Raw genomic sequence first — 24,156 nt, forward strand, 5'->3', positions numbered from 1 at the left:
ATTGTAGAGGAAACTTCTGAGGTAATGGAAATATTTTTCTCTCTCTCTTTTTCTTTTCCCTTTCTTTCTTTCTTCCTTTTTTTGTTGTTTTTTTAAACCACAAGTGATTTACTATTGAGTTAAATCCCCAGCCCCTTTAAAAATTTGGGACCCGGTCTTGCTAATTTGTCCAGGATGCCCTCAAATTCTTGATCTTCCTGAGTTAGCCTCCCAAATAGCTGTGATTATAGGTGTGCACCATCACGCCCAGCAAAATACTTTATATCTGGGTTATGATAATAGTTGTGTGATTATATTTGTCAAAACCATATATATAATTCAAAAGGTTGAATTTTACAGTAAGAAAATTACACTTAAATTTTTAAAAATTAGGAGTTGGATTCAAATTCCTCTCCCCTTACTATGTCTTCTCTGCCACTACCCAACATCCTATCCTCAATGATCTTGTTCTCTTGGGCAAAAAATATCCTACTTCAGGCACCCTAAACATTGCTTTGCTTCTGGAACAAAAGGCAAATGGTCTACTAACAATGGTTTCTGCAGGGCCATGTGTCTGTTTCCATCCCTCTGTCCCATTCTGTCCTTCTAGGCCTGATCATCAAGGACCAGCCCTTCCTCTCTAACCTCCATTTCCTCTTCCCTGCACTGGAGTCTTGGTAGTGACCTGGGGAAGTGACCAAATCCTTATGGCCTAGTCACTGTGTGGGTGAAAAGTTCTGCTTGTAAAGAGGAAGGTTCCTCACACTCAACTTTCCACAGTTCTAGCCAGTAATATAGCCACGTGTCCCAAGAATGTATGGCCTTCGAGGGCATCTACTGGGCATCCTCCTCCCCTCATCCCTGACCAAGACCACTTCCCCTCACTGCCTCAGTCTCCTCTGGGCTGCCAGCATCTTGGTCAGAGCTAAAGCCACACCACACCCAGAGCCATCTGGGTCCTCTCAGGGGAGTCATGAAAAGAGGCCCCAGGTCACGGGATGCACAGCAGCAGTCTGCTGGATGCACAGGCAAGTTGTCAGATGACCAGGGCAAACACTTCATGGTGTGAACTGACAGGGAGGTGGGAATACTCTTGAGATGATACTCTGATGAGTTTGCACCCCCTAATCCTACATAAAATTGTGAATGGGCCGCTCATGAATAATAACAGAGGGCACAGTGGGGACACGATGATGACCACCTGTAGAATATGAACTCATTGGTTCACATCACTGGAATCTTTCATAGAGAAATGCTGTGGTGACTGTGAACACGCTTGTTTAGCATTATGGCAACAGAGTGTGAATTCCATAGTCAGAAGTGAATGCACTTGGGCCTCTGGAGGGATGAACATGTTGTTGTAAACATAGTGAACACTTGGGAGCTGGGGTTGTGGTTCAGTGGTAGAGTGCTTGTCTAGCATGTGTGAGGCACTGGGTTCAATTCTCAGCACCACATAATAAGCAAAGAAATAAAAATTTTTAAAAAATCCATCAATAACTAATAAAAATATTTTTTTAAAATATAGTGAACACTAGTAGATGCTGTGTGCAATTATAAGGCTCTGCTTGTGTTGAATGCACCATAGGGACACAGAGGTACCCTGTTTCAAGGTCAAGGAGCCAGAGTATGCATAACAGAGGGTAGAGAGCTCTATTGGACATGTTTTGGGGCATATGCTTGGCCCAGGACCTTTTCTCTGGGAGTCTGCTCCCTGCTACAACCTCTGCTGTGTGAGCAGACCCTAACAGAGCATGCAGCAGCCAATGGTGGCTCGTGTGCTTCTGAAGGCTTCTTTTCTTTTTCTCCCATTTTCTAAGCTGGAGTTGTTGTGGTTGCTCAGTTTCATTCAGCTTCTCTGGAGGGTGTGGATATGGTTACAAGGTGTGGGTCTGCAACAGAACAAATGGTGGGTAAATCTAAGGTTGACAACCATTAAAGGGGTCCCTGTGGCTATCTTTTCAGTGGGCACATGTTATTTTTACTTCCCAGCATCCATTCTTTCTACTTCTGGTGACAGTATCACAACTTTTCTTTGGGGAAAAAATTCCAGGGGGGCCAATCTATTCCCCTGGCTCTAGAAGGGGGCTGATCAGAGCTTTTTATTCCCTGCTTAAGGGCACTGGGTCAGGAATGGGCCAATGAGAATCTTTCCCAGGATATTTTTTAAATAATTGAGGAAGAGATGCTCTTTCCACTGGGGTGAGGTGTGCTAGAAAGGAGCCTAGAGCTACTGGGAGATACTACATGAACTCAGCCTCTGTTCCAGTTATTGCTACTATGTAAAAAAATACTCCAAATCTTAATGGGTTAAATGACAATGATTTTATTATATCCCACAGATTCTATAGGTCAGAATTTCATGTAGGACTTGACTAGACATTTCTGCTTTTTGAGGTACTGATTAAGGTCACTGAGTGACACTTCATTGATGGATGAGTTGGTCTAGAGGACCCAAGACATCTTCACTCACATGCCTGTTGCCTTGGCAGTAATGGCTTGGAAGGTTGGGCTCACTGGGGCTACCAACCAGATCACTTGCACCAGGCCTCTCAGTATGGTGTCTCAAGTTAGTTAGAATTGACTCTCCCCAGAGAGGACATCCCAAGTAATCCAGGTGGAAGCTGTATGCCATTTTTTGACCTAGCCCTAGAAGTCCACCTCAAACTATTAGTTACAAGCAAGTTAAGAGGCCAGCTCAGATTCATTGTGAGGGAAATTAGATTTTTTGGTGCCTTATAATTATACATAATAGTGGGAGTCATTATGTCATAATCATATGTACACATAAACATTTGCTCAGTCTCCTTCCCCAGAACCTTCCTTTTCCCTTCCCTCTTCCCTCCACTAATCCACTTACTCTACTCTACTGATCTCTCTTCTATTATCCTTATTATTTTAATTAGCACATATGTATATGCTCTATGTTATATGTATATAGACTCTATTTTTGTGGCATAGTAGAGTCATATAGTACAGGAACATGAGAAATGGGAGATATTACTGTAGTTATTTGGGAAAAATAGACTGATGCCTCCTCCTCAAAAATAAAGCTATTACAGAGGAAGTAGTTAAGATATGGAAAGAGAACAATTATTTTTTCTTTTTTTTTTTTTTGCCGCATTGGGGGATTGAACCAGGGGCTTCTTACCACTGAGTCACATCTCCAGACCTTTTTATTTTTATTTAGAGACAGAGTCTTTAAGACTGGCCTACCTCAGTCTTCCAAGTAGGTGGGATTACAGGCATGAGCCACAGCACTGGGCAAGAGAACAGTTCTGATGACATTGTCTATGTAACTGGATCCAACTTCTCCTAGGACTTCAGTCATGAGAACCCTAAGATTCCTTTTCTGCTTAAATCAATCTGAATTTTGCTTTTGTCACTTATACCTGAAAGAGCTTTTGTACTTAGTGTATGTGTGTCATTATGCAGCATAACAAACCACCCTAAAACTCTGTGGTTTAAAACAACAACTTATTATTTATTATGGTTTTGTGGGCTGACTGGGCCATTCTTCTGCTGGTTTCACCTAGGCTCACTCATGTAATTGCTGGGATAGAAGGTTCAAGATGGCCACATCACATATGGGACTATTGGGTGGGGGCATCAGTTTTTATCCGTGTGATCTTTTGTCCTCCCTAGGATAGACTGACTTCTTTGTATGGAGATAGTGTTCTAAGAGAGTGAAGGTAGAAGCTGCAATGCTTCCTGAGGCCTGAACTCCAGAACTTGTACAGCACAACTTCTGTCCTTTTCCTGATTCCAAGCAAGTCATAATGCTCAAGTCAAGAGTGAATTAAGGGGCTGGGGCTGTAGCTCAGTGGCAGAGCACTTGCCTATCACATGTGAGGCACTGGGTTTGATCCTCAGCACCACATAAAAATAAATCAATAAAATAAAGGTATTGTGTCCAATTACAACTAAAAAATAAATATTTTTTTAAAAAGAATTTAAACAACACAACAAAGAAAGAGTGAATTAAGGGGCTGGGGCTGTAGCTTAGTGGCAGAGCACTTGCCTATCACGTGTGAGGCACTGGTTTTGATCCTCAGCACCACATAAAAATAAATAAATAAAATAAAGGTATTGTGCCTATCTACAATTAAAAAAAGAAATTTTTAAAAAAGAGTGAATAAAGAACTCTACTTCATCATAGTAGAGTTACAAAGACTTTGTGGTGATATTTAATCTACCACAGTGTGATAGAGAGCTGAATCATAGGTAGGAACACTGTGGGAATTAAAAGTAGTTATAGGAAGTATGGTACATGTGTAGGCAGGTGATCCAGACTCTTATAGGCATGTTTTCACTGAGGAATCTACAGTTGGTGTGTGATTTCCATTGTGGCTTCTGTGAGGGCCTCATGATGCCATCTACATTTGGCCTCTGATTTGCAGGGGCAACTTTGAGCTAAAGACCTACTATATCTGAGGGACTTCACTTCTTTGAACTTGAGTTCTTCCTCTGTAAAATGGACATGATTGATCACTCCTGCCTCGCAGATTGGCTGTGAGGCTACAGATGAGAATGTGCTTTATAAATTACAGAGTGTGGTTAAACGTTATTATCTGCTCTCTGAGGAAAGAATAATCGAGATGGGTCTGGGTAGTCAGAGAGGACAGTAAGCTGGAGACTGATCACACTGGCAGGGAGAAAGTTCTGTATTTCAAGATGAGAAGCTGAGGAATAAGATTATACGTGAACAGAGGTAGAATAGTGACAGACTGTGCCTAGGACAGGTAGGAGAGCCACGTGGTCAGAGGGGAAGCCCCCATTACCCTGGACTCTAGGTTTCTGGGCCCCCCAGGCAGTTGGTCAGTAGCCCCTAAGGTCTCCGAGCTGCAGCCAAGGCTTCCAGCCTCCAAGGATCATCAGAGTCCTGTCCCTACCCAGGCCTGCAAGGCCTCTTCGAGCCACAGGGAGGCGACAGAGGAGGGGAGGGGAGAGGCAATCAGAGAGAGAGCACCTTCCTCTGGAACCATCAGGATCAGGATCAGGTCAGCCACCTCCATGTGTTTCCAAGCTTCTCTTTCAACAGCAGGGTGGGGACCCCAGGCTCTAAGCTTGGGTCACAGGCCATGTGGCTAAACTGGCTCCTAGTCCTTCCATTCCCTGGGCGGGGGTGTGGGGGTTGATTGATGAATTCCCCTGTGTTCCAGGCTGGGGCTTGGAGCTGCTGGAGACCAGCCTAGTGTGAAGAAGCCCCAGATGGTGACTGGTGGCTGAGACTGACCCCTCCAGGCCAGGTCCTGGACAGTCTAGGCCTATGGCCACTTCCCAAACCCTCTCTGTCCTTGGATCCCAGCTGACGAGAGCAAAAGCCTCTTACTCAAAGGAGTTTGGAAGTAGAGGATCAGGGAAGGCTCAGATTCCCCCAGACTAGCCCTGTGCAACAACCAGTCCAGTCCAACTTGGGAACAGGAAAGGACTCTGATGAGAGTTTGGGAGGGGGACAGAATATGAGCTGGGGGGACATAAACAGCAGGGTTGGCATTAGAACCCAGAGATTCTAGTTCACAGTCCCTCACACTGGTACTATCCAAGATGACACCCATTGGCCACTTGAGGCTAGGTAAATGAAGGCCTGCATCTGAGTGCTAGGCCAAGCAAGGAGACCCAGGCAGGAATCCTGGCCCAGAGGCTCCACTTTGCCAAATCCTTACCCCATAGGATACTCTGCCTCTGCCTTGCACTACAGAGAGACAAGAGAGGCAACTGGGAAGAGGGAGAGGCCTTTTTCACATGCCGTGGGGTCCCATGGCATAAGCTCTTCAAAAATAGCTTATGACCTTGACCTTGACCCCTAGATCTATAGTTTACCTCCCTACACCTTCCTTTCCTATCTTTCTTTTTAAAATCTAGCTTCTCTGGTCATGTTGCTTCTCTGGCCTGCCTCCTGATCCTGGCCACATTTCTTGGAACCGGCATTCCTTCCTTTCCTTTCTGATTCGCAGGGGCAACTTTGAGCTAAAGACCTACTATATCTGATCAGCCTAGTGTGTTTCTTCTAGGTATGTTACCCAACCTTGCAATTTCAGAGCTGGCAGGGCTTATGAGCTCACTCAGTCCCAACTCCTACTACCCATTTGGGGATTCTGAGGCTCAGGGTTACTTGGGTTGTTGCTAGTCCAGGGTCACACATCAGGATCAGCAACAGAACCAGCATGAGGCTTCTGACTTCCAAGTCCATATTTTTCTCCTGTCCTTTGTTCTGCCTATGGTGATTCAGCCTCAGTCTGTCTATTCCTCAAACCAGCAGAACTTACGTGAGCTTCACTTGGTTCAAAAACATCTGCTGTCAAAGCCTTGGGTGAAACTGCTTCATGGGTTGGCTCTGATACTTTGGACCAGACTGGGGCCAGTTGTGAGGCCCATTGGCCAAAGACTGGGGGCTGGAAAGAAGGCTCCAGGAGAGAAAGCAAATCAGATTTGTGTCTTATGGCTGCTGGGGGGCTATTGTTGCTCAACATCTTTTCTCCACTCCCACTCCTCTCCCCAACAGCTCCTGGCTAGGGTGATGTCCAGAGAAAACAGAGCTGCTAAACCCCTGCTTACACAGAGAGAAAGGCAGACACGGCATATACACAGGCCCATACACACAGGGAGATATAGAGACATGCGGTAGGAGCACGTGCATAACTGCACAGGGCTCTCTGGCATGAAGATTTGCACTGCCACACTATGGGATCATTTCCACAGGAGGCTCTTTCCTCTGAGTGAAAACACAGGTCTCCTCTCATGACTTCCCAGTGTCCAGTCTAGATCCTGCCCCACATAAGAGCTCAGTGAGATTATATGGAAAGAGTGACCCTAGTGTGGTTAGTCCCAGAGACAGACCTTCACCTCCAGGGGCTGGAACAAGGCAGGAAGCCCAGGCCAGGTTGGAAGAGCCTGTGACATGAGGCAGGAGGCAGGAGACTCCTGTTGTGGTCGTCATCTTCTGCTTTCATTTGGGGCTCTATCCTTGTGGCTGGCAATTCTCAAAATATGGTTCAAGAACCAGCAGCTGGGCTAGGGTTCTAGCTCAGTGGTAGCATGGGTAGCAGTGCCTAGCATGGGTGAGGCACTGGGTTTGTTCCTCAGGACCACATAGAAACAAGCAAATAAATAAAGGTTAAAAAAAAAAAAACAACAAAAACAGCAGCTTCCATATCATCTTGGAGCTTGATAGAAATGCAAAGTCTCAGGCCCCACTGAATCAGAAACTCTGAATGTGGGTCCATAAATCTGTATTTTAACAGCCCTGGGAGTGATCTGAATGCATGTTATAATTAGAGAGCCACTGCCTGAGATAATGGGCAGCCAACCTCATGCTGGTGCCAGAAGAACCAGGGAAGTCCTGGTTCTCACGCCACCTATGGGTGAGGCTGGCTGCTCACATGCTGACGAACGCCCATACCTGACTTCACATTTACTCACTGAGATGTCTGGTCTTCGAGAGTCCACATGCTGGGGATCTGGGGTCCCCATGGGTACAAACCAACACATGGAAGTAGGGAGGGTCAGGTAGAACTTTTTTCACCAAGTGATATTCTGTGTCTTGCACTTCCTTTGTCCCTTATTCCTTGGGAAGTTCCCAGAGGTTCTCTCAGATTAGAGAAGCTGAATAGCTGCCCAACTGAGGCCAGATGCACCCAACTGAGAGGCCATGGTGGCCTGCATGCCTAAGAATGCTTGAAGTATGTGCTAAGGCCAGCAAAGTGCTTTCTCTCTGCAAAGGGAGAGCCGGGGCCAGGGGAATGTGGGGGATCAGCAAGCAAAGCTTAGACAAGAGCGTACCATCCCCAGAGCCCTGAAATGCTGCCAGATGTAGAATTCTCCTTGGCCCTTTCCCAAGGCTCCTCTCAGTGCCCAACCTACCTCCTGACCCCTGCCTCTCTGTTCTGATCTGTGGAATGCCAGGCAGCTGCCCACCTGGGCCATCATCAGACCCATGGCATGCCCCCTAAGGATCTAGACATGAAATCCCAGCCTCTGTGAGCTGCAGGGAGTGTGGGGAGGGGAGGGAGGCTCATGCTCAGATCTGGTTTCACTGCTGCTTCCCGTGGCTGGCTGCCACAGGCTGAGCCACCAGCTGTGCTATATAAGGCCCACGCTGGACTGCGGGAGAGGCGGGAGAGGCGAAGATTTGGACCCCCGCTAAGGAGTCCTGCTCAGGACACGGTGAGCTGCACTCCTAATTCTCTTGCCCATCCCTGTACCAAACTGTCTGATTTAGCTGCTCCTGGCCTCCCTTGGCCACCCTCTTTCTTTTTCTTTTCTTTCTTTTTTTCTTTTTTCTTTTTCTCTTTGACCCATCATTTTCCAACAGAGAAGACTCTACTTTCTGCTTTGAAATGCTGTCTCTTCCCCAGTTAGCCCTCCCCCAGCCAAGATCAGGGACCCCCCACCCTACCCCATGGCCCCACTCTGGGTCTCTATACCTCTGGTTGCCTTGCTTTCTTCTTGTGGCCAGCCAGTGTGCGTTGTCCAAGAGTTCTGCGGAGCGTGGGTTCAGGGAGCCTGAATGTCAGGGAATTTGCTGAGGAAATGGCGGGACTCTGAGAAACCTCCCTGGGCTGCCAGATGGGAAATGGTTTTTCCACAAGGTGCCTCAGGCCACCTTAGCCTCTCAGACTTGCCTGGAACAGGCTTGGGCTGAGTGCTGTGCAGGCCTGCGGAATGCTCAGGCCCCTGCTCAGCTCCCCGGTGCTTGGGATAAGGCCTGCAACAACTGAAGCAGTGACTTCCCTGAGACTCTGTTCCCTCCTCTAAGAAACAGGTGGGGAGGGGTTAGTGATTTTTGGTCTACAGGGTCTGCAATGTGGAATTGGTTTGTCCTTCCCCTGGAACATCTGAGTTTTTCCATCTTTTTCTCAGAAAGGAGGCATCTCCCCTTTCCCACCACACCCTAGACTCTGTGGAGATTGAAGGAAACCAATTTTGAATCTCCAGAAACTGGTCAGATTCTGGATTGGCCAGAGCTCTGGGGAGAGAGAAAAATGTCCTGCCGAGAGCCCAGCCCACACACATCCCACAGTCCCCTAACCTTATTGCCAGGCCTGTTGTCCTCTCCCCACTCCTGTAGCCCCTACCCCATGCTCAGCATTTATTGGGGAGCCCTGGCCTCTCACAAGGCACCCTGTCTGCTTTCGCTCAGTTGGCTCCTGGCTGTGGAACTCCCACCCAGGCCCCAACAAAACAGATCAGAATGTGTTCCAGCTGCAGCGCGTGCACATCTGGGAACGTGTTCTTGGAGGTGGTGTGCGAGGCATCTGCGCCCTTCAGCTGCCTGCTATTGCTGGACCACGGTGATCAAGGCCAGGGCTGCACTGTCTTTATATTTAGCCCCCATTCAAGAGTGTGAACCCCACCAAAGTGTAGCAGAACAAAAGGCCCCCAAGCCCAGGTCTTGAAAGTGATTTATTTACAAGTCATCTAGAAGCTGCTGGATGACTTGTAAATAAATCCTGGGCCTTCCCTTGGCAGGGAACCTCTTCACTTTTACTCTCCCTGGTGACCCACCTCTATAGGGATACTGGGTTGGAAACTGGATCTGCCTCTTTTGAACTCAGATTCTGAGCCTCTGCATCTCCCAAGCTGCTCAGTTTTGCAGCTTGGGGAGGTAACTCCCACGAGACTTCATTCTGGCCATCCTTCCATCCTTGACATGTCAAGAAATATTGCAGTCCGAAATGTGGGATCTAATAAGCTTTGTTTCTTTGCAGGTCATTGGATCTGAGAAGATTTCCAGGGAACCACATTCCTAAGACAAGCTGACTCTGAAACAACCTCGCCCATCTCCTGCCACATTCTCACAAGGCCTGGGGAAAAGAATGGTGGGAACAAAGGCCTGGGTGTTCTCCTTGCTGGTCCTGGAAGTCACCTCTGTGTTGGGTACAGGCTAAGTATCTGCTAGCTCCCAAATCTTCCATTTACCATAGTGAAGTCATGTCTGGTCTAGCACCCAATTATGCAAGACACAGGCCCTAAGATCTAAGGCTGTTTAATGGTGTATTCATAATTTGTGCCCTGCTTCTCTCCTCTTCCCAAATTTGAGAAGGTTCTCCATATTAAAACTCACAGAACAGAAACTTTTTAAAAACATTTTTAACTTGTCTATAGACCTTTATTTATTTATATGTGGTGCTGAGAATCGAACCCAGCGCTTCACACATGCTAGGCAAGTGCGCTACCACTGAGCCCCAGCCCCAGCCCAAGAACAGAAACTTTTAAATGAGGAGAGGGGTGAAGGAAAAAAGAGAGGAGAGTTATTGCACCTGAGTCCTAAATTTAGCTCTGAGCTTCCCGGCAGCCAGAGCAAAAGGGAGTCACAGGGGATCATTGAATTCTTGGAAGCAGGTTTGGGGGTTGGTCTGTTTTTAGTTTCATAAAAATTCTCCTGTTCTAAAGCTCAGTTTCATTTAGACCCCACAGCCAAATTTCACAGAAACTCCAGAACCCCTCTGTTCTTCTTGTCCTCTTGACCCCATCCTCTGAAAAATTTGAACTCTGAAAAAAAACAAGCAGAGAGAAGTTGCCTGATGGAATTGCAGACTTCCTGCGGCAGTAGAGCTCTTGCACGCTATTTCCCACCTCTCCCTCTCTCCTGATTTCTAACTATATACTCAGATAATGGGGGAAAAAAATCTCAACCCCCCTTTTTTAAAGCTCCATGCCCTGAAGGCTTTTTGACCACAGATGCAGGAACAAAGGCTGTCTCAGCATAGTGCCAACCCCTGTGTGCACCTGCCTTCTGCCTCGATCTTCCACCCTGACAGCTGCTCTTTGTGAAGATGATTAACATTCAACCATCGGAGGGGAAATCAGATTAGCTTGATTAAAAGAGCTCCTATCACCCCAGTTAAGCAGCACAGAGAATTCTGACTTGGCTCCCCGCCTGGGAGTTAATTGCCTTTCAAGGCTTTCTAGTCTTTCTCCTTCCATTCCAGAGCCCCCAACCCAGCCTCACGTGGAGGAGGGCTTGGAAATGCCCATGACCTGAGGACCCTGTGTTTATCCTCAGACAGACCAACCAAGTCTGAGGTCAGAAAAATCGAGGACTACTGACCCAGTTAAGCCATGAGTCCTCTATGGGAGGGTGGGCTCCCAAAGCCAGACTGCCAAGGGAAGGGGCATGGACGTCCATTGTGCCGGGCATTGAGCTAACAGAGTTGCTCACACTTATTCTGCGCACACCGGGGTGCCAGGCATTGTTCTAGGTGGATTTTATGAATGAACATTTGTAATCCCCACAACCTCCTTAGGCAGGAACTGCTATCATCCTCATTTTTTAAGGAGAGAACACGGAGCCAGATGGGTTAAGTAGCTTGCCAACGTCATGCAGTTAGGAGGTGGCAGAGGCTTCAGAGCTCCTGCTCTGTCTTCGTACACTTGAGAGATGTTGATGTTTTAAGTCATGGAATCCTCATGCCAGAATCACACAATGAGGTGGGAATTAACATCTCCATTTTACAGTTGAGAAAGATAAGGCTCAGTTTTGCCAAAAGATAGGTTGAGACACCAAAGCAGGAGTCCCAGCCCATTGGCTGCCCAGCAGTTTCTACTTACCCATTTCTAGAACATGAGTGAAAAGGGAACTACCATTCATGGAGCACGCCCTACTTGCCAGTTCCCTTTCCATTTATTATTACCCTGAATAATGCACCATAATCACTTATGAGGTAGTGATTATTAATGCATTTCTATTTTAGGGGGAAACAGGTGCAGAGGAATGAAGACTTTCTGAGGTGGCTCAGCTGTGAGTAGTGCAGTGGTGAAGCCCCATGGCCAGGACTCATGCCGCACCCACCACACCACACGGCTTCCCTGTGTCTTAAGAGACCCCTCGTTAGTCCTGGACCCTCACTCAGCCTTTTCTCCTTCTGACCCTCAGGGAGGCAGACGATGCTGACTCAATCAGTGAGAAGAGTCCAAACTGGGAAGAGGACCCCCAGCACCTTTTCTAAGCCTGCTGATCCCCTGGAGAGTGAGTTGTGGCTGGAGCAGGGAAGGCCTGGAGGGCTGGGGTCTCTACTGAGCTTACTAAGTGAATCTCTGAAACCAGGGTGTGATGCTTTCATGTTAACCCACTTTTTGTGGGGACTGGGGATTGAAACCAGGGACACGTTGCTACTGAACTACGTGCCCAGTTCTTTTTATTTTTTTTATTTTGAAACAGGGTCTCACTAAGTTGCTCAGTCTTTCTAAGTTGCTGACGATGGTCTTGAATTTGTGATCTTCCTGCTTTAGCATCCTGATTTGTTAGGACAGGCATGTGCCACTGCACCTGGTTGTGTAAATTCCCTTTTACAAGGCATTTGGCCTACATCTCTGTCCAGACAAATAAATAGCATAGGACAGCTAAGAATAAGGAAGCTACCTATTTTATTCTAAGAATGCTGCAGAGCTTCCTGGAGCCAGAGCACAGGCAGGTGGGGAGGCAGGAGGATGGAGAGATAGCAGGAGCTTAGCCTTGCTAAGGGAATTTTAAGCCAGAGAGTAATGTGGTCCAAGCCACATAGAGAAAGCACACTCCAACTGCAGTTTTGAGGAGGGGTAAGATGGGGTAGAAGGAGACCCTTGAGCTAGAGAGACCAGGCAGGAAGTTATTGCCATGGCTCCTCCAGACCGATGGAGGACTGTGCCTTGCAGGTACAGAGGGGATGGAGAGATACTGGTGAGACAAATATAGCAGGACCTGAAATGATGGGGTGGCTGGGTGGGTGAGAGGTATCAGGGAAGACCCCAGTTGAGCAGGAAAGGAGAACTAGAGCTCACTGTGCCTTTAGAGATAGCTCTTCCCCACCCAATTCTCTCAGGTCCAGGTGAGTGGACAACATGGTTCAACATTGACCACCCCGGCGGACAGGGTGACTATGAGCGGCTGGATGCCATTCGCTTCTATTATGGAGATCGTCTGTGTGCCCGTCCCCTGAAGCTAGAAGCTCGGACCACTGACTGGATACCTGCGGGCAGCACTGGCCAGGTGGTCCATGGTAGTCCCCGTGAGGGCTTCTGGTGCCTTAACAGAGAGCAGCGTCCTGGCCAGAACTGTTCAAATTACACTGTGCGCTTCCTTTGCCCACCAGGTGAGTCTGAAGGACCCCTACCCACTACTTCCCCCTCCAGTGTCGACACCGGGAGAGGCCACGACCTGCCTCTGGCCGCAGGAACTCTGACCATCACACACCATGCTTCCAACTCAGAAGTGCCATCAGCTCCCAAATATTGTTCTGTATTCATGGGAGCCCTCCGGTTACCCCATTGTATTGTCCTTGTGTGGCTCACTGGTGAAGAGCATAGTCTCTGGAGTTGGGCTGCTGGAATTTGAATCCAGAACCTACCATGAGGAACTGTGTTCCCTAGACAAATTTTCTAATGCTCTCTCATCCATTGTCTCATATGTAAGACAAGGATACCGGTAAATCTTTACGGGGTTTTGTTTGTTTGGGTGCTGGAAATTCAACCCAGGGGTGCTTAACCACCGAGCCACATCCCCAGTCCTTTTTATTTTTTATGTTTTTTAAAAAAATTTTTTAGTATTAAAAATATGGACACAATATCTTTATATTTATTTATTTATTTTTATGTGGTGCTGAGGATCAAAACCTGTGCCTCACACGTGCTAGGCAAGAGTTCTACAATGGAGCTACAACCCCAGCCCCAGTCCTTTTTTATTTTTTTACTTTGAGATAGGGTCTTGCTAAGTTGCTTAGAGCGTTGCTAAGTTGCTGAGGCTGGCTTAGAACTGTGGTCCTCCTGCCTCGGTCTCTCAAGTCTCTGGGAATATGCCACTGTGCCTGGGCTTCATAGGGTTTTTATGAGGATTAAATGAAATAATGAACGTAGAGGACTGAACCCAGATTCACCAAGTATTAGTTTCTGTTTTTGCTCCTATGCCATGCTAGCTATCCACACTATTTGAACTTGACAACTAACCTTAGAGGCCTATCACCTGTCTTGACAGGTTGCATGAGGTGTAGAGAGGTTAGGTGACTCTTCACGATTACACAGCCTATAAGTACAGAGCAGGGATTTGAATCCTGTCTGTGTTTGCAGAGTCCAGCTTCTTTACACTCTCCCACCCCTGCACTGGTTAATTCAGTTGTTAGTGATGGTCAGCTGCAGGCCTGCTTGCTGTTGTTTTGAGGTTTGTTTGTTTGTTTTGGTATCTGGTATTGAACCCAAGGGTGCTTAACTACTGAGCCACATCCCCAGCCCTTTTTAATATTTTATTTAGAGACAGGGTCTTGCTAAGTTGCTTAGGGCCTTGCTAAATTGTTGAGGCTGGCTTTGAACTCACGATCCTCCTGCCTCATCCTCCTCAGCCACTGGGATTACAGACGTGTGCCTCGACACTTGGCCTATTTTTACATACTGGAACCCAGGGATGATCTACCACTAAGCTATATCCCCAGCCCTTTTTTATTTTTTATTTTGAGACAGGCTCTCACTAAGTTGCTGAGGCTTAAACTTGCAATCCTCTTGCCTCAGCTTCTCAAGTCACAGGGACCACCATGCCAATTGTAGTCCTGCTAACTTTGGATAGGCACCTTCCCCCCTGGGGATCTGCTAGTCCACATAATCTGATGCCACATCAAGTGGTAGTAGTGTTCTTCTGGGTAAGATCAGAGCCCTCATTCTTGCACACAGGCCTCAGACCAGAGGTAAGGAGGATGGGGAGTAGGGGGCTGGATGTTGGAGTCATTGCAGGCCAGAGCCTGTGTGCAGAAAGCACATGGCTGTTTCCACACTGGTGAAGAAGGAAGCTGGTGCTGCCCTCGGGGAGCATTTCAAATCCCAGTGTTTGACCCAGCAAGCCCCACTCAGGACCATCCTAACCCATATGGTGCCTTTGCACAAATTAGAGACACTACTTCTTCAAGATTTTGACTTCCCTATGTTGGAAAAATCATTACAATAAAAATAAATATCAGTGACATCTACAATGTAAATGGGGGCCTGTCTCTCCTTACCAGATAGAAAAAACAGCCTCAAGATCAGGTTTCCTGACAGAGTACCCTTGGGAGGGGAGGAAAGTCAGATTATCTGCTGATCAATTTGCAGGGTCCCTGCGCCAAGACACAGAGCGCATCTGGAGCCCTTGGTCACCCTGGAGCAAGTGCTCAGCTCCCTGTGGTCACACTGGAGTCCAGACTCGCACACGCACCTGTTTGGCAGAGTCGGTGTCACTATGCGATGAGGCTACTGAAGAGGGCCAGCTCTGTGTGAGCCAGGCCTGTCCAGGTACCACCCTCCTTTCTGGCACTGGGCAGGGTGTGGTGGGTGAGGTCAAGAGAGCATAGAAAGATGGGTTAGAGGGTCAGTCTGAGATAGATTCTTTCATTCACTCATCAAGTATTAATTGAATATCTATTATGTGCTCCAAGGGGGGATATAGAAAGTAATTAGGAACACAGAACAAGGTCAATAATTACAGCTTAGAGGAATATGGAGAAGCTCCTTTGAGGAGGTGTCTTGGGCTTAGTTTTAAAGCATAGGTAGGAATTAGTTGTGCAGGCTGATAAGGAAGGATAACAAAGGCCTAAGGAAGAAGGGGAGCACATGTAAATCTACAGGCTGAGAAGTGCTGAGGGAGGGCCCCAATCCATGTGAACCCTGCTAATGTGACTTCTTGTCCCACAGCCTGTGACCTGACCTGCTCCATGGGCCAGGTGAATGCTGACTGTGATGCCTGCATGTGTCAGGACTTCATGCTTCATGGGGCTGTCTCCCTTCCTGGGGGTGCCCCAGCCTCAGGGGCCACTGTCTACCTGCTGACCAAGACGCCTAAGATGCTGACCAAGACAGACAGCCAGGGGAGGTTTCAAGTCCCTGGCTTGTGCCCTGATGGTAAAAGCACCCTGAAGATCACGAAGACCAAGTTTGCCCCTATTGTGCTCACAATACCCAAGAGTCATCTGAAGACAGCCACCATCAATGCAGAGTTCATGAGAGCAGGTACCTAAGTTCTCTGAGGTTGGGTGAGTGAGGAGGGGTGACGTGCTAAGACTGGCTTTCCAGCTTACTCAGAGTAAAACCCCAAATCCTTACTATGGCCCACGAGGCTCTAAATCATCCAGCTTTCCCTTATTTCTTTATTTTTCCTCTCCTAGTACTCCCCCCATATGGAGTCACTCTACTCTAGCCAAACTGGCCTCCTGGCAAATATAAACATACTCTTACCTCAAATGCAAAGGCTTGCATTTGCTGTGTGGACTCTGTAGCATGTTCTTCCCCCAGATATTGGTAGGTTCTGTTCCCTGGCCACATTATCCAAAATTATAGTACAGTGTAAGGTTTGGAAGTCATAGACAGAGGAGATTGGGGAGCTCAGAAATGGTGCAGAATGGTAAAAAACAAACAAACCAAAAAAAAAAAAAAACTGCTGGAGGCAGCAGAACATGAATATTATGCTGTTCAAAACCACTAGTTTTGTTCCAACTGTAGTACTTGGGAATCATGACAGGCACAAGGTCCACCTACATGCTGCTTGACAGTCCATAGGAACAAGCAGTGATAAATGCCTATTATCTCAGTGGCTCAGGAGGCTGAGGCAGGAGAATCACAAATTCAAAGCCAGCCTCAGCAACTTAACGAGGCCCTAAGCAACTTAGCAAGACCCTGTCTCAAAATAAAGTATAAAAAATTGGTGGGCTGGGGATGTGGCTCAAGCGGTAGCGCGCTCGCCTCGCATGCGTGCGGCCCGGGTTCGATCCTCAGCACCACATACCAACAAAGATGTTGTGTCCGCCGAGAACTAAAAAATAAATATTAAAAATTCTCTCTCTCCTCTCTCACTCTCTCTTTAAAAAAAAAAAAAATTGGTGGGTATGCAGCTCAGTGGTTAAGTGTCCCTGGGTTCAATCAATCCCTGGTAAAAAAAAAAAAAAAAAGGAAGGAAGGAAGGGAGGGAGGGAGGAAGGAAGGAAGGAAGGAAGGAGAAAAAAAAAACAAAAACAGGCTGAGGGATGGAAGCAGTAGACTTTATTCTAGACTGGTTCCCTTAGCTATTCAGACCATTAGAGATGGGCCTGAGGTGGGGGGTGAAGCCATACAATTTGAACACCATCTGGGACCCTGAGAAAGCAAGGCTCTTAGAATCTGTGACAAAGAAAAAAATCCAAACACTGTTTTTCATCTTCTGTCCCAGAGACTCCGTACATCATGACGAACCCAGAGACAAAAGCACGGAGAGTTGGGCAGAGCGTGTCCCTGTGCTGTAAGGCCACAGGCAAGCCCAGTCCCGACAAGTATTTCTGGTGTGTATTCTGCAGTTACTCTTCCCAGTTTTCTTTTTGCAAACAAGAGGTTTCTTGCAGTGGGTCAGGGATTAATAATAGTAACCAATAAGCCAGGTACAGTGGTGTATGCCTGTAATCCCAGAGGCTTGGGAGGCTGAGGCAGGAGGATTGCAAGTTTGAAGCCAGCCTCAACAAAAGCAAGGTGCTAAGCAACTCAGGGAGACCCTGTCTCTAAATGAAATACAAAATAGGGTTGGGGATGTGGCTCAGTGGTTGAGTGTCCCTGGGTCCAATCCCTGGTATCCCAACCCCCCCCCCAAAAAAAAAAAAAAAACCCAGAAACCAATAGAATAAAGTTCTAAGTAAGGTAGCCTTGATATTTGTGTTTACAAGTGGGAACCTGCAGGGTTGAGGCTGCCTAGACCACTGGCAAGCCCTCTTGTACCCTCAAACTTGTGGTCCCCCAGATCATCGCTGGTCTCAGGGTCCTTGACCTGAATGTGCTGAGGACACAGTACAGGTTCCTCAATCCCTCTTTCCCCAATAAAAACAAACAGTTTCAGAAGCCCCAAGAGCTGGAGTCTTTTACTCTCCACAAACATTTTATAGCCACTACCTTGTTTGACAATCCCAACAATTCTCTGAAGTCAGCTGGAAGCTAAAGCAGGAAGCTACAGCTCAGAGAGATGAGAGACGATTTGTCCAAGGATCCACAACCAGTTAAATGGCAGGCCTGGGACTTCAAACCAATTCCTTTGACTCCTAAGCCAATCAGTGCTCTTGAGGCATGTCACAGCTGATGTTGATGTCTGCAGGAACCCATTTGCTATTTGTCTCCCTGACTCCTTGCTCCTGGGACTATCCTTAGATATACCTGCCCTCCCACTGCCCACTCCTACTCTACTTCTTCATCACTCACAGGTACCACAATGACACATTGCTGGACCCCTCCCTCTACAAGCATGAGAGCAAGCTGGTGCTAAAGAACCTGCAGCAGGACCAGGCTGGGGACTACTTTTGCAAGGCACAGAGTGATGCTGGGGCTGCAAAGTCCCAGGTTGCCCAGCTGACTGTCATAGGTAAGAGCCTAAGTCTGGGTCCTGAATCTGCAATGAGGCTCACTGAACACCCACTGAGCATAAGTAGGAAGTAAAAGCTCAGGCTTTTGTGAGCTGTGCAAAGTGCCATGCCTTCTGGTACACAGACCTGATGGCACAGACCTGATTCCTGCTGTCACAGAGCCACCATTTGAGGAGGGGTGAAGAAATGTAAATGAGACAAACAAGTAGCAGGGATTGAACCCAGGTACACTTTACCACTGAGCTACATCCCCAATCCCTTTAATTTTGAGACAGGGTCTTGCTAGGTTGCTAAGTCTAGTCTTGAACTTGCAATCCTCCTGCCTCAGCCTCCCGAGTGACTGGATTACAGGCATGGGGCTGTGGATGCTAGTAGGAAGAGACCTGATTTCCAGGTGGTTGCTTTCATTGGAGCTTCAGTAATGGTTTTCAGTCTTGGCTTTCCTTTGGCACCACCTATTGAGAGTTTCAAAATTTACTGATTTCTCTGCCTTACCCCTAGAGAGTCTGATTTAATTTGGGATATGGCCTGAGCATGCATGATTTAAAAACTGTCCCAGTAATTCTAATTTGCAGCTCATGTTTGAATCCCTGGTCTTAAAGAATTGGCAGTTACTGTGTGTAGAGGTATACAGATGAAGGGTCTGGCATGGGCAAAGGTACAGAAGTGGGGAACTGAGGGGGCTTTATAAGAAACAGTGACCTGATTATAGTTGGCTTCTAGAAGAGAACTGGAGGGAAAGAAATTCAAAAGCCAAAGATCTTTCAAAAACCTGCCCTTGAAAAGTGAGGGAGAAAGAGGATATCTTAGTAATTGGCCAAAACAAAACAAAACAAAACAAGAGGCAGAGAGAATTTATTGGAGGAATTCTGGAATATTTCACAGACTCCAAGAAAATTGAGCAACAGGCAAAACAAAAATTTGGACCTCAGCAAAGACATGGAGCCCCCAGCAGTGGTTCCCAGCTCATCTCACCAATGCTTCCTGTTTGGCACAGTGATTTTTAAAAAAATACTATCTTAACTATTCCACAGTTCAATTTATAGAGAGTAACAACATATAATTTCCAAATATATATGTGCATGGCCTTAACTACAAAATATAGGAAAAATAAAGAGAAAGTAATTTTAACATAAAATAGTAATATTTTGATATTTAAACGCTTTGGCACATTGACTTGAGAAGATAATCCAAGAGGTCAGACATTTGTACTTATATCCAGAGTCACCATGAATTGATAGCTACAAATGTTGATGGATATAGAAGTATCATTTTGGTGGTTCATAGTCCTTGGGTAATGCTGTTGTAGGGATGTAATTTTCCTGATATAAGGAACAATTCTTGGTGTTGTTTCAAGCTAAACAAAGTGCAGTCTCAGATTGATTTATATGGTAGTTGCATTCTTGAAAAATTCAGTGTGTTGGGGTCATGTAAAAAATACCAGGCTAAAATCCTTTTAAACAGGGTTTCTACCTTTGTGAATGTCTCATAGGATATGTGAAAGTCATGCAGGATGCATAATATTTTTTTATGCAGAAAAGTGCCAGGCATTGCCGGACCTGGAGCATCAGAAGCCATGCCCACCATATGCCAGTAGTGCCCCCAATTTTGGTGATGACTACAATACTCTCACACATGTTCAAGACCTCTCTATTGAGAACCACTACTCTAGTGACGTCAGCAACCAATTCCATTTTCCCATCTATAAAATGATATTTGTGGGCTGGGATTGTGGCTCAGTGGTGGAGCGTTTGTCTTGCATGCTTGGGGACTGGGTCCGATCCTCAGCACCACATAAATAAATAAAAATAAAGGCATTGTGCCCATCTACAACTAAAAAAAAAAAGTCTTAAAAAAATAAGATTTGTAATGGTTGTTCCATCTCCCTCAGAGAGTTCTGTCAGAGATATGGCTATGCCAAGGATATTACAAAGGATTGTCCTTTGGAAACTGAGAAGAGGTGGCAATGAGGTACTCGGTGTAGGGTATGAACTTCCACTTTAACATCTCCACATTTCTTCTTTAGCACTTGATGAGAGTCCCTGCAACCCAACCCCTGAGAGCTATCTTATCCGGCTTCCCCATGACTGCTTCCAGAATGCCACCAACTCCTTCTACTATGATGTGGGCCGCTGCCCAGTCAAGACCTGTGCAGGGCAGCAGGATAATGGGATCAGGTGCCGGGATGCTGTGGAGAACTGCTGTGGCATCTCCAAAACTGAGGAGAGGGAGATCCAGTGCAGTGGATATACGCTGCCCACCAAAGTGGCCACAGAGTGCAGCTGCCAGCGGTGTACAGAGACCCGGAGCATTGTGCGGGGACGTGTCAGTGCTGCTGACAATGGGGAGCCCATGCGCTTTGGCCATGTTTACATGGGGAACAGCCGTGTGAGCATGACTGGTTACAAGGGCACTTTCACCCTCCATGTCCCCCAGGACACTGAGAGGCTGGTGCTCACTTTCGTGGACAGGCTGCAGAAATTTGTCAACACTACCAAAGTGCTGCCCTTCAACAGGAAGGGGAGTGCTGTGTTCCATGAGATCAAGATGCTCCGCCGGAAAGAGCCCATCACTCTGGAAGCCATGGAGACCAATATCATCCCTCTGGGGGAGGTGGTTGGAGAAGACCCTGTGGCGGAACTGGAGATCCCAGCCCAGAGTTTCTATAGGCAGAATGGAGAGCCCTACATGGGAAAAGTGAAGGCCAGTGTGACCTTCCTGGATCCCCGGAATATTTCCACAGCCACAGCTACCCAGAGTGACCTGAACTTCATCAATGATGAAGGAGACACCTTCCCTCTTCGGACATATGGCATGTTCTCTGTGGACTTCACAGATGAGGCCAACTCAGAGCCACTTAATGCTGGCAAGGTGAAGGTCCACCTTGACTCGACCCAGGTCAAGATGCCAGAGCACGTGCCCACAATGAAACTCTGGTCCCTCAACCCAGACACAGGGCTGTGGGAGGAAGAAGGCGATTTCAAATTTGAAAGCCAAAGGAGGAACAAAAGGGAAGAAAGAACCTTCCTGGTGGGCAACATGGAGATCCGTGAGAGGAGGCTCTTTAACCTGGATGTCCCTGAAAGCAGGAGGTGCTACATCAAGGTGAGGGCCTACCGGAGCGAGAGGTTCTTGCCCAGTGAGCAAATCCAAGGGGTTGTAGTCTCTGTGATCAATCTGGAGCCCAGAACTGGCTTCTCATCCAACCCGAGGGCCTGGGGTCGCTTTGACAGTGTCATCACAGGCCCCAATGGGGCCTGTCTGCCTGCTTTCTGTGATGACCAGTCCCCTGATGCCTACTCTGCCTATGTCTTGGCAAGCCTGGCAGGGGAGGAACTGGAAGCAGTGGAGTCTGCTCCTAAATTCAACCCAAATGCCATTGGTGTCCCTCAGCCCTACCTCAATAAGCTCAAGTACCGTCGGACAGATCACGAGGACCCACGGGTCAAAAAGACAGCTTTCCAGATCAGCATGGCCAAGCCAAGGCCCAACTCAGCTGAGGAGAGCAATGGGCCTATCTATGCCTTTGAGAACCTCCGGGCATGTGAGGAGGCCCCACCCAGTGCAGCCCACTTTCGGTTCTACCAGATTGAGGGGGATCACTATGACTACAACACAGTTCCCTTCAATGAAGATGACCCTATGAGCTGGACTGAAGACTACCTGGCATGGTGGCCCAAGCCAATGGAGTTCAGGGCATGCTACATCAAAGTAAAGATTGTGGGGCCAGTGGAGGTGAATGTGCGATCGCGTAACATGGGGGGCACTCACCGGCGGACCGTGGGGAAGCTGTATGGAATCCGAGATGTGAGGAGTACTCGGGACAGGGACCAGCCCAATGTCTCATCTGCTTGTCTGGAGTTCAAGTGCAGTGGGATGCTCTATGACCAGGACCGTGTGGACCGCACACTGGTGAAGATCATCCCCCAGGGAAGCTGCCATCGAGCTAGTGTAAACTCCATGCTACATGAGTACCTGGTCAACCACCTACCCTTGGCAGTCAACAATGATACTAGTGAGTACACCATGCTGGCACCCCTGGACCCACTGGGACACAACTATGGCATCTATACTGTTACGGACCAGGACCCTCGCGTGGCCAAGGAGATTGCACTTGGCAGGTGCTTTGATGGCACATCGGATGGCTCCTCCAGAATCATGAAGAGCAACGTGGGAGTGGCCCTCACCTTTAACTGTGCAGAGAGGCAAGTGGGCCGTCAGAGTGCTTTCCAGTACCTCCAAAGCACCCCGGCCCGGTCGCCTGCTGCAGGCACTGTGCAAGGAAGGGTGCCCTCAAGGAGGCAGCAGCGGGCAAGTAGGGGAGGCCAGCGCCAGCGTGTAGGGGTGGCCTCTCTGAGGATTCCTGGAGTTGCTCAACAGCCTCTGAGCAACTAAGTCTTGTGGTTCTTCATACTTTTCTTCCCCCACCTCACATGACAGCCATTGTGAGACTGATGCACAAACTGTCACTCAGTTAATTTAAACACATCTGTTTTGGTGCAATTTGCTTGTTTGTTTCTTCATGCCTTTACTTATTGTCTTTGTCCCATGACACTGATTGGCACATAGCCCCCAAAATGACAAAGCCTCTGTGTGCTATGTGACATCTTGACATCTGCCATGGGAAACACAAGAAATTGGCCACTGGTAAAACCCTGTATCTTTGACTGTTCTTCATTGAGTGCCATTAATGCAAGTGTACTTCCTTTTCTTTTAGCGTGTTTTGCTCACCTCTGCAATAATGATAATCTATGCTGAAGATCAAATAACCAATATAAAGCATATTTCTTGGCCATGCTCTGCAAGATGTAAGCGAGGCCTCCTTCACAATTCATACAAATAAGTGGCGGTGAAATAAAGAAATAAACTACAATGTTTTTACTTGAAATGTAAAGAACTTATTTATTACTTTGCTGAATTTGGAACTCTAGTACACAAAGTTAGGCTATTGAAATAGGATAGTCATAGTTCCTCTACCAACTCCAGAAAGAATATCTCCTTGTATCCTTAGCCATACTAGGTTGATAGTTGTGTCTCCTTCATATTTGCTTTTACTCTTGCTCATGGCAGATGTCAATAAATATACACTGTGAACTTTGATTCTGAGGCCACTGTTCTGTCTTTTAACCATTACAGTGAGCCAGCTACTCAGAGAAGCACATGGACTCCAGTTACAAGGCCCTGTGAGGCCCAGAGTCCCTAAGTTAAGGGCTGGGCAACCAGACACACACTCCAGCAGTTAAGTTTATTCTCATGGATCATATTTTCCATTTTCAGAGAAGAGCAGAGATTCCTGGAGTTGTGAGCATGTTCTGGGCTCCTGAGCAAGACTAAAAATATGTCCCAATTTTTGTCTTTCTTTCCAATACTGTGGTGCTTATCCAATAGCTTAGGCAAGTTGGCCAAGTGGTACTTCAGTTCCCCGCAAGCCCATTGCCTTCTCCAGCTGGGATGGCTGACCTCACTCCCAAATGTTGGGTGCTCTGTGGGTCTGTCTTTTCTTTTTTTTTCTTTCAAAACTCTTATAAAGACGTTCTCCTTTTCCAGACAAAAGGTCTCTGCTGTGTATAATAACCCCTGTCCCTGGAGTAAAACAACTGGTCCAAATGGACAGGGCTTTGTTTTTGGAGAAGACATTCAGTTTAAAATAGTAAATCAGAGGCCAGTGGCTGGTGCCAGAACAATCTTGTAGGCATCAACAGTCAGGGTGGTGGGGAGTTGGGTGGGGTAAGGTGCACTCAGGTTGTTCCTCTCCCAACCCCTCCAGAATAGGCAGTAAAGAGGCCAAAAGATTAGGAGAGGAGAGAGCGTTCTTTATTATAATCAGGACAAAAACCTTTTCTTGACCTGCGGCCAACCCCATAGCTCC

At 47.3% G+C, this 24,156-nt stretch overlaps 1 protein-coding gene across 1 annotated transcript; it reads left to right on the forward strand.

The window, feature by feature from the left end:
• Positions 1-7,989: 7,989 nt before the first annotated feature.
• Positions 7,990-23,184, forward strand: CILP (cartilage intermediate layer protein). The gene is made up of 9 exons (XM_081288941.1): positions 7,990-8,145; positions 9,690-9,858; positions 11,858-11,950; positions 12,783-13,052; positions 15,031-15,210; positions 15,610-15,924; positions 17,117-17,225; positions 18,129-18,286; positions 20,314-23,184. Exons 2-9 carry the CDS (start codon positions 9,798-9,800, stop codon positions 22,680-22,682), a joined length of 3,555 nt encoding a protein of 1,184 aa, XP_081145067.1. The 5' UTR covers positions 7,990-8,145; positions 9,690-9,797; the 3' UTR covers positions 22,683-23,184.
• Positions 23,185-24,156: the final 972 nt, after the last annotated feature.

Source organism: Spermophilus citellus (genome assembly GCF_964194105.1).
Source record: "Spermophilus citellus genome assembly, chromosome: 4".
NCBI classification, from domain to species: Eukaryota; Metazoa; Chordata; class Mammalia; order Rodentia; family Sciuridae; genus Spermophilus; species Spermophilus citellus.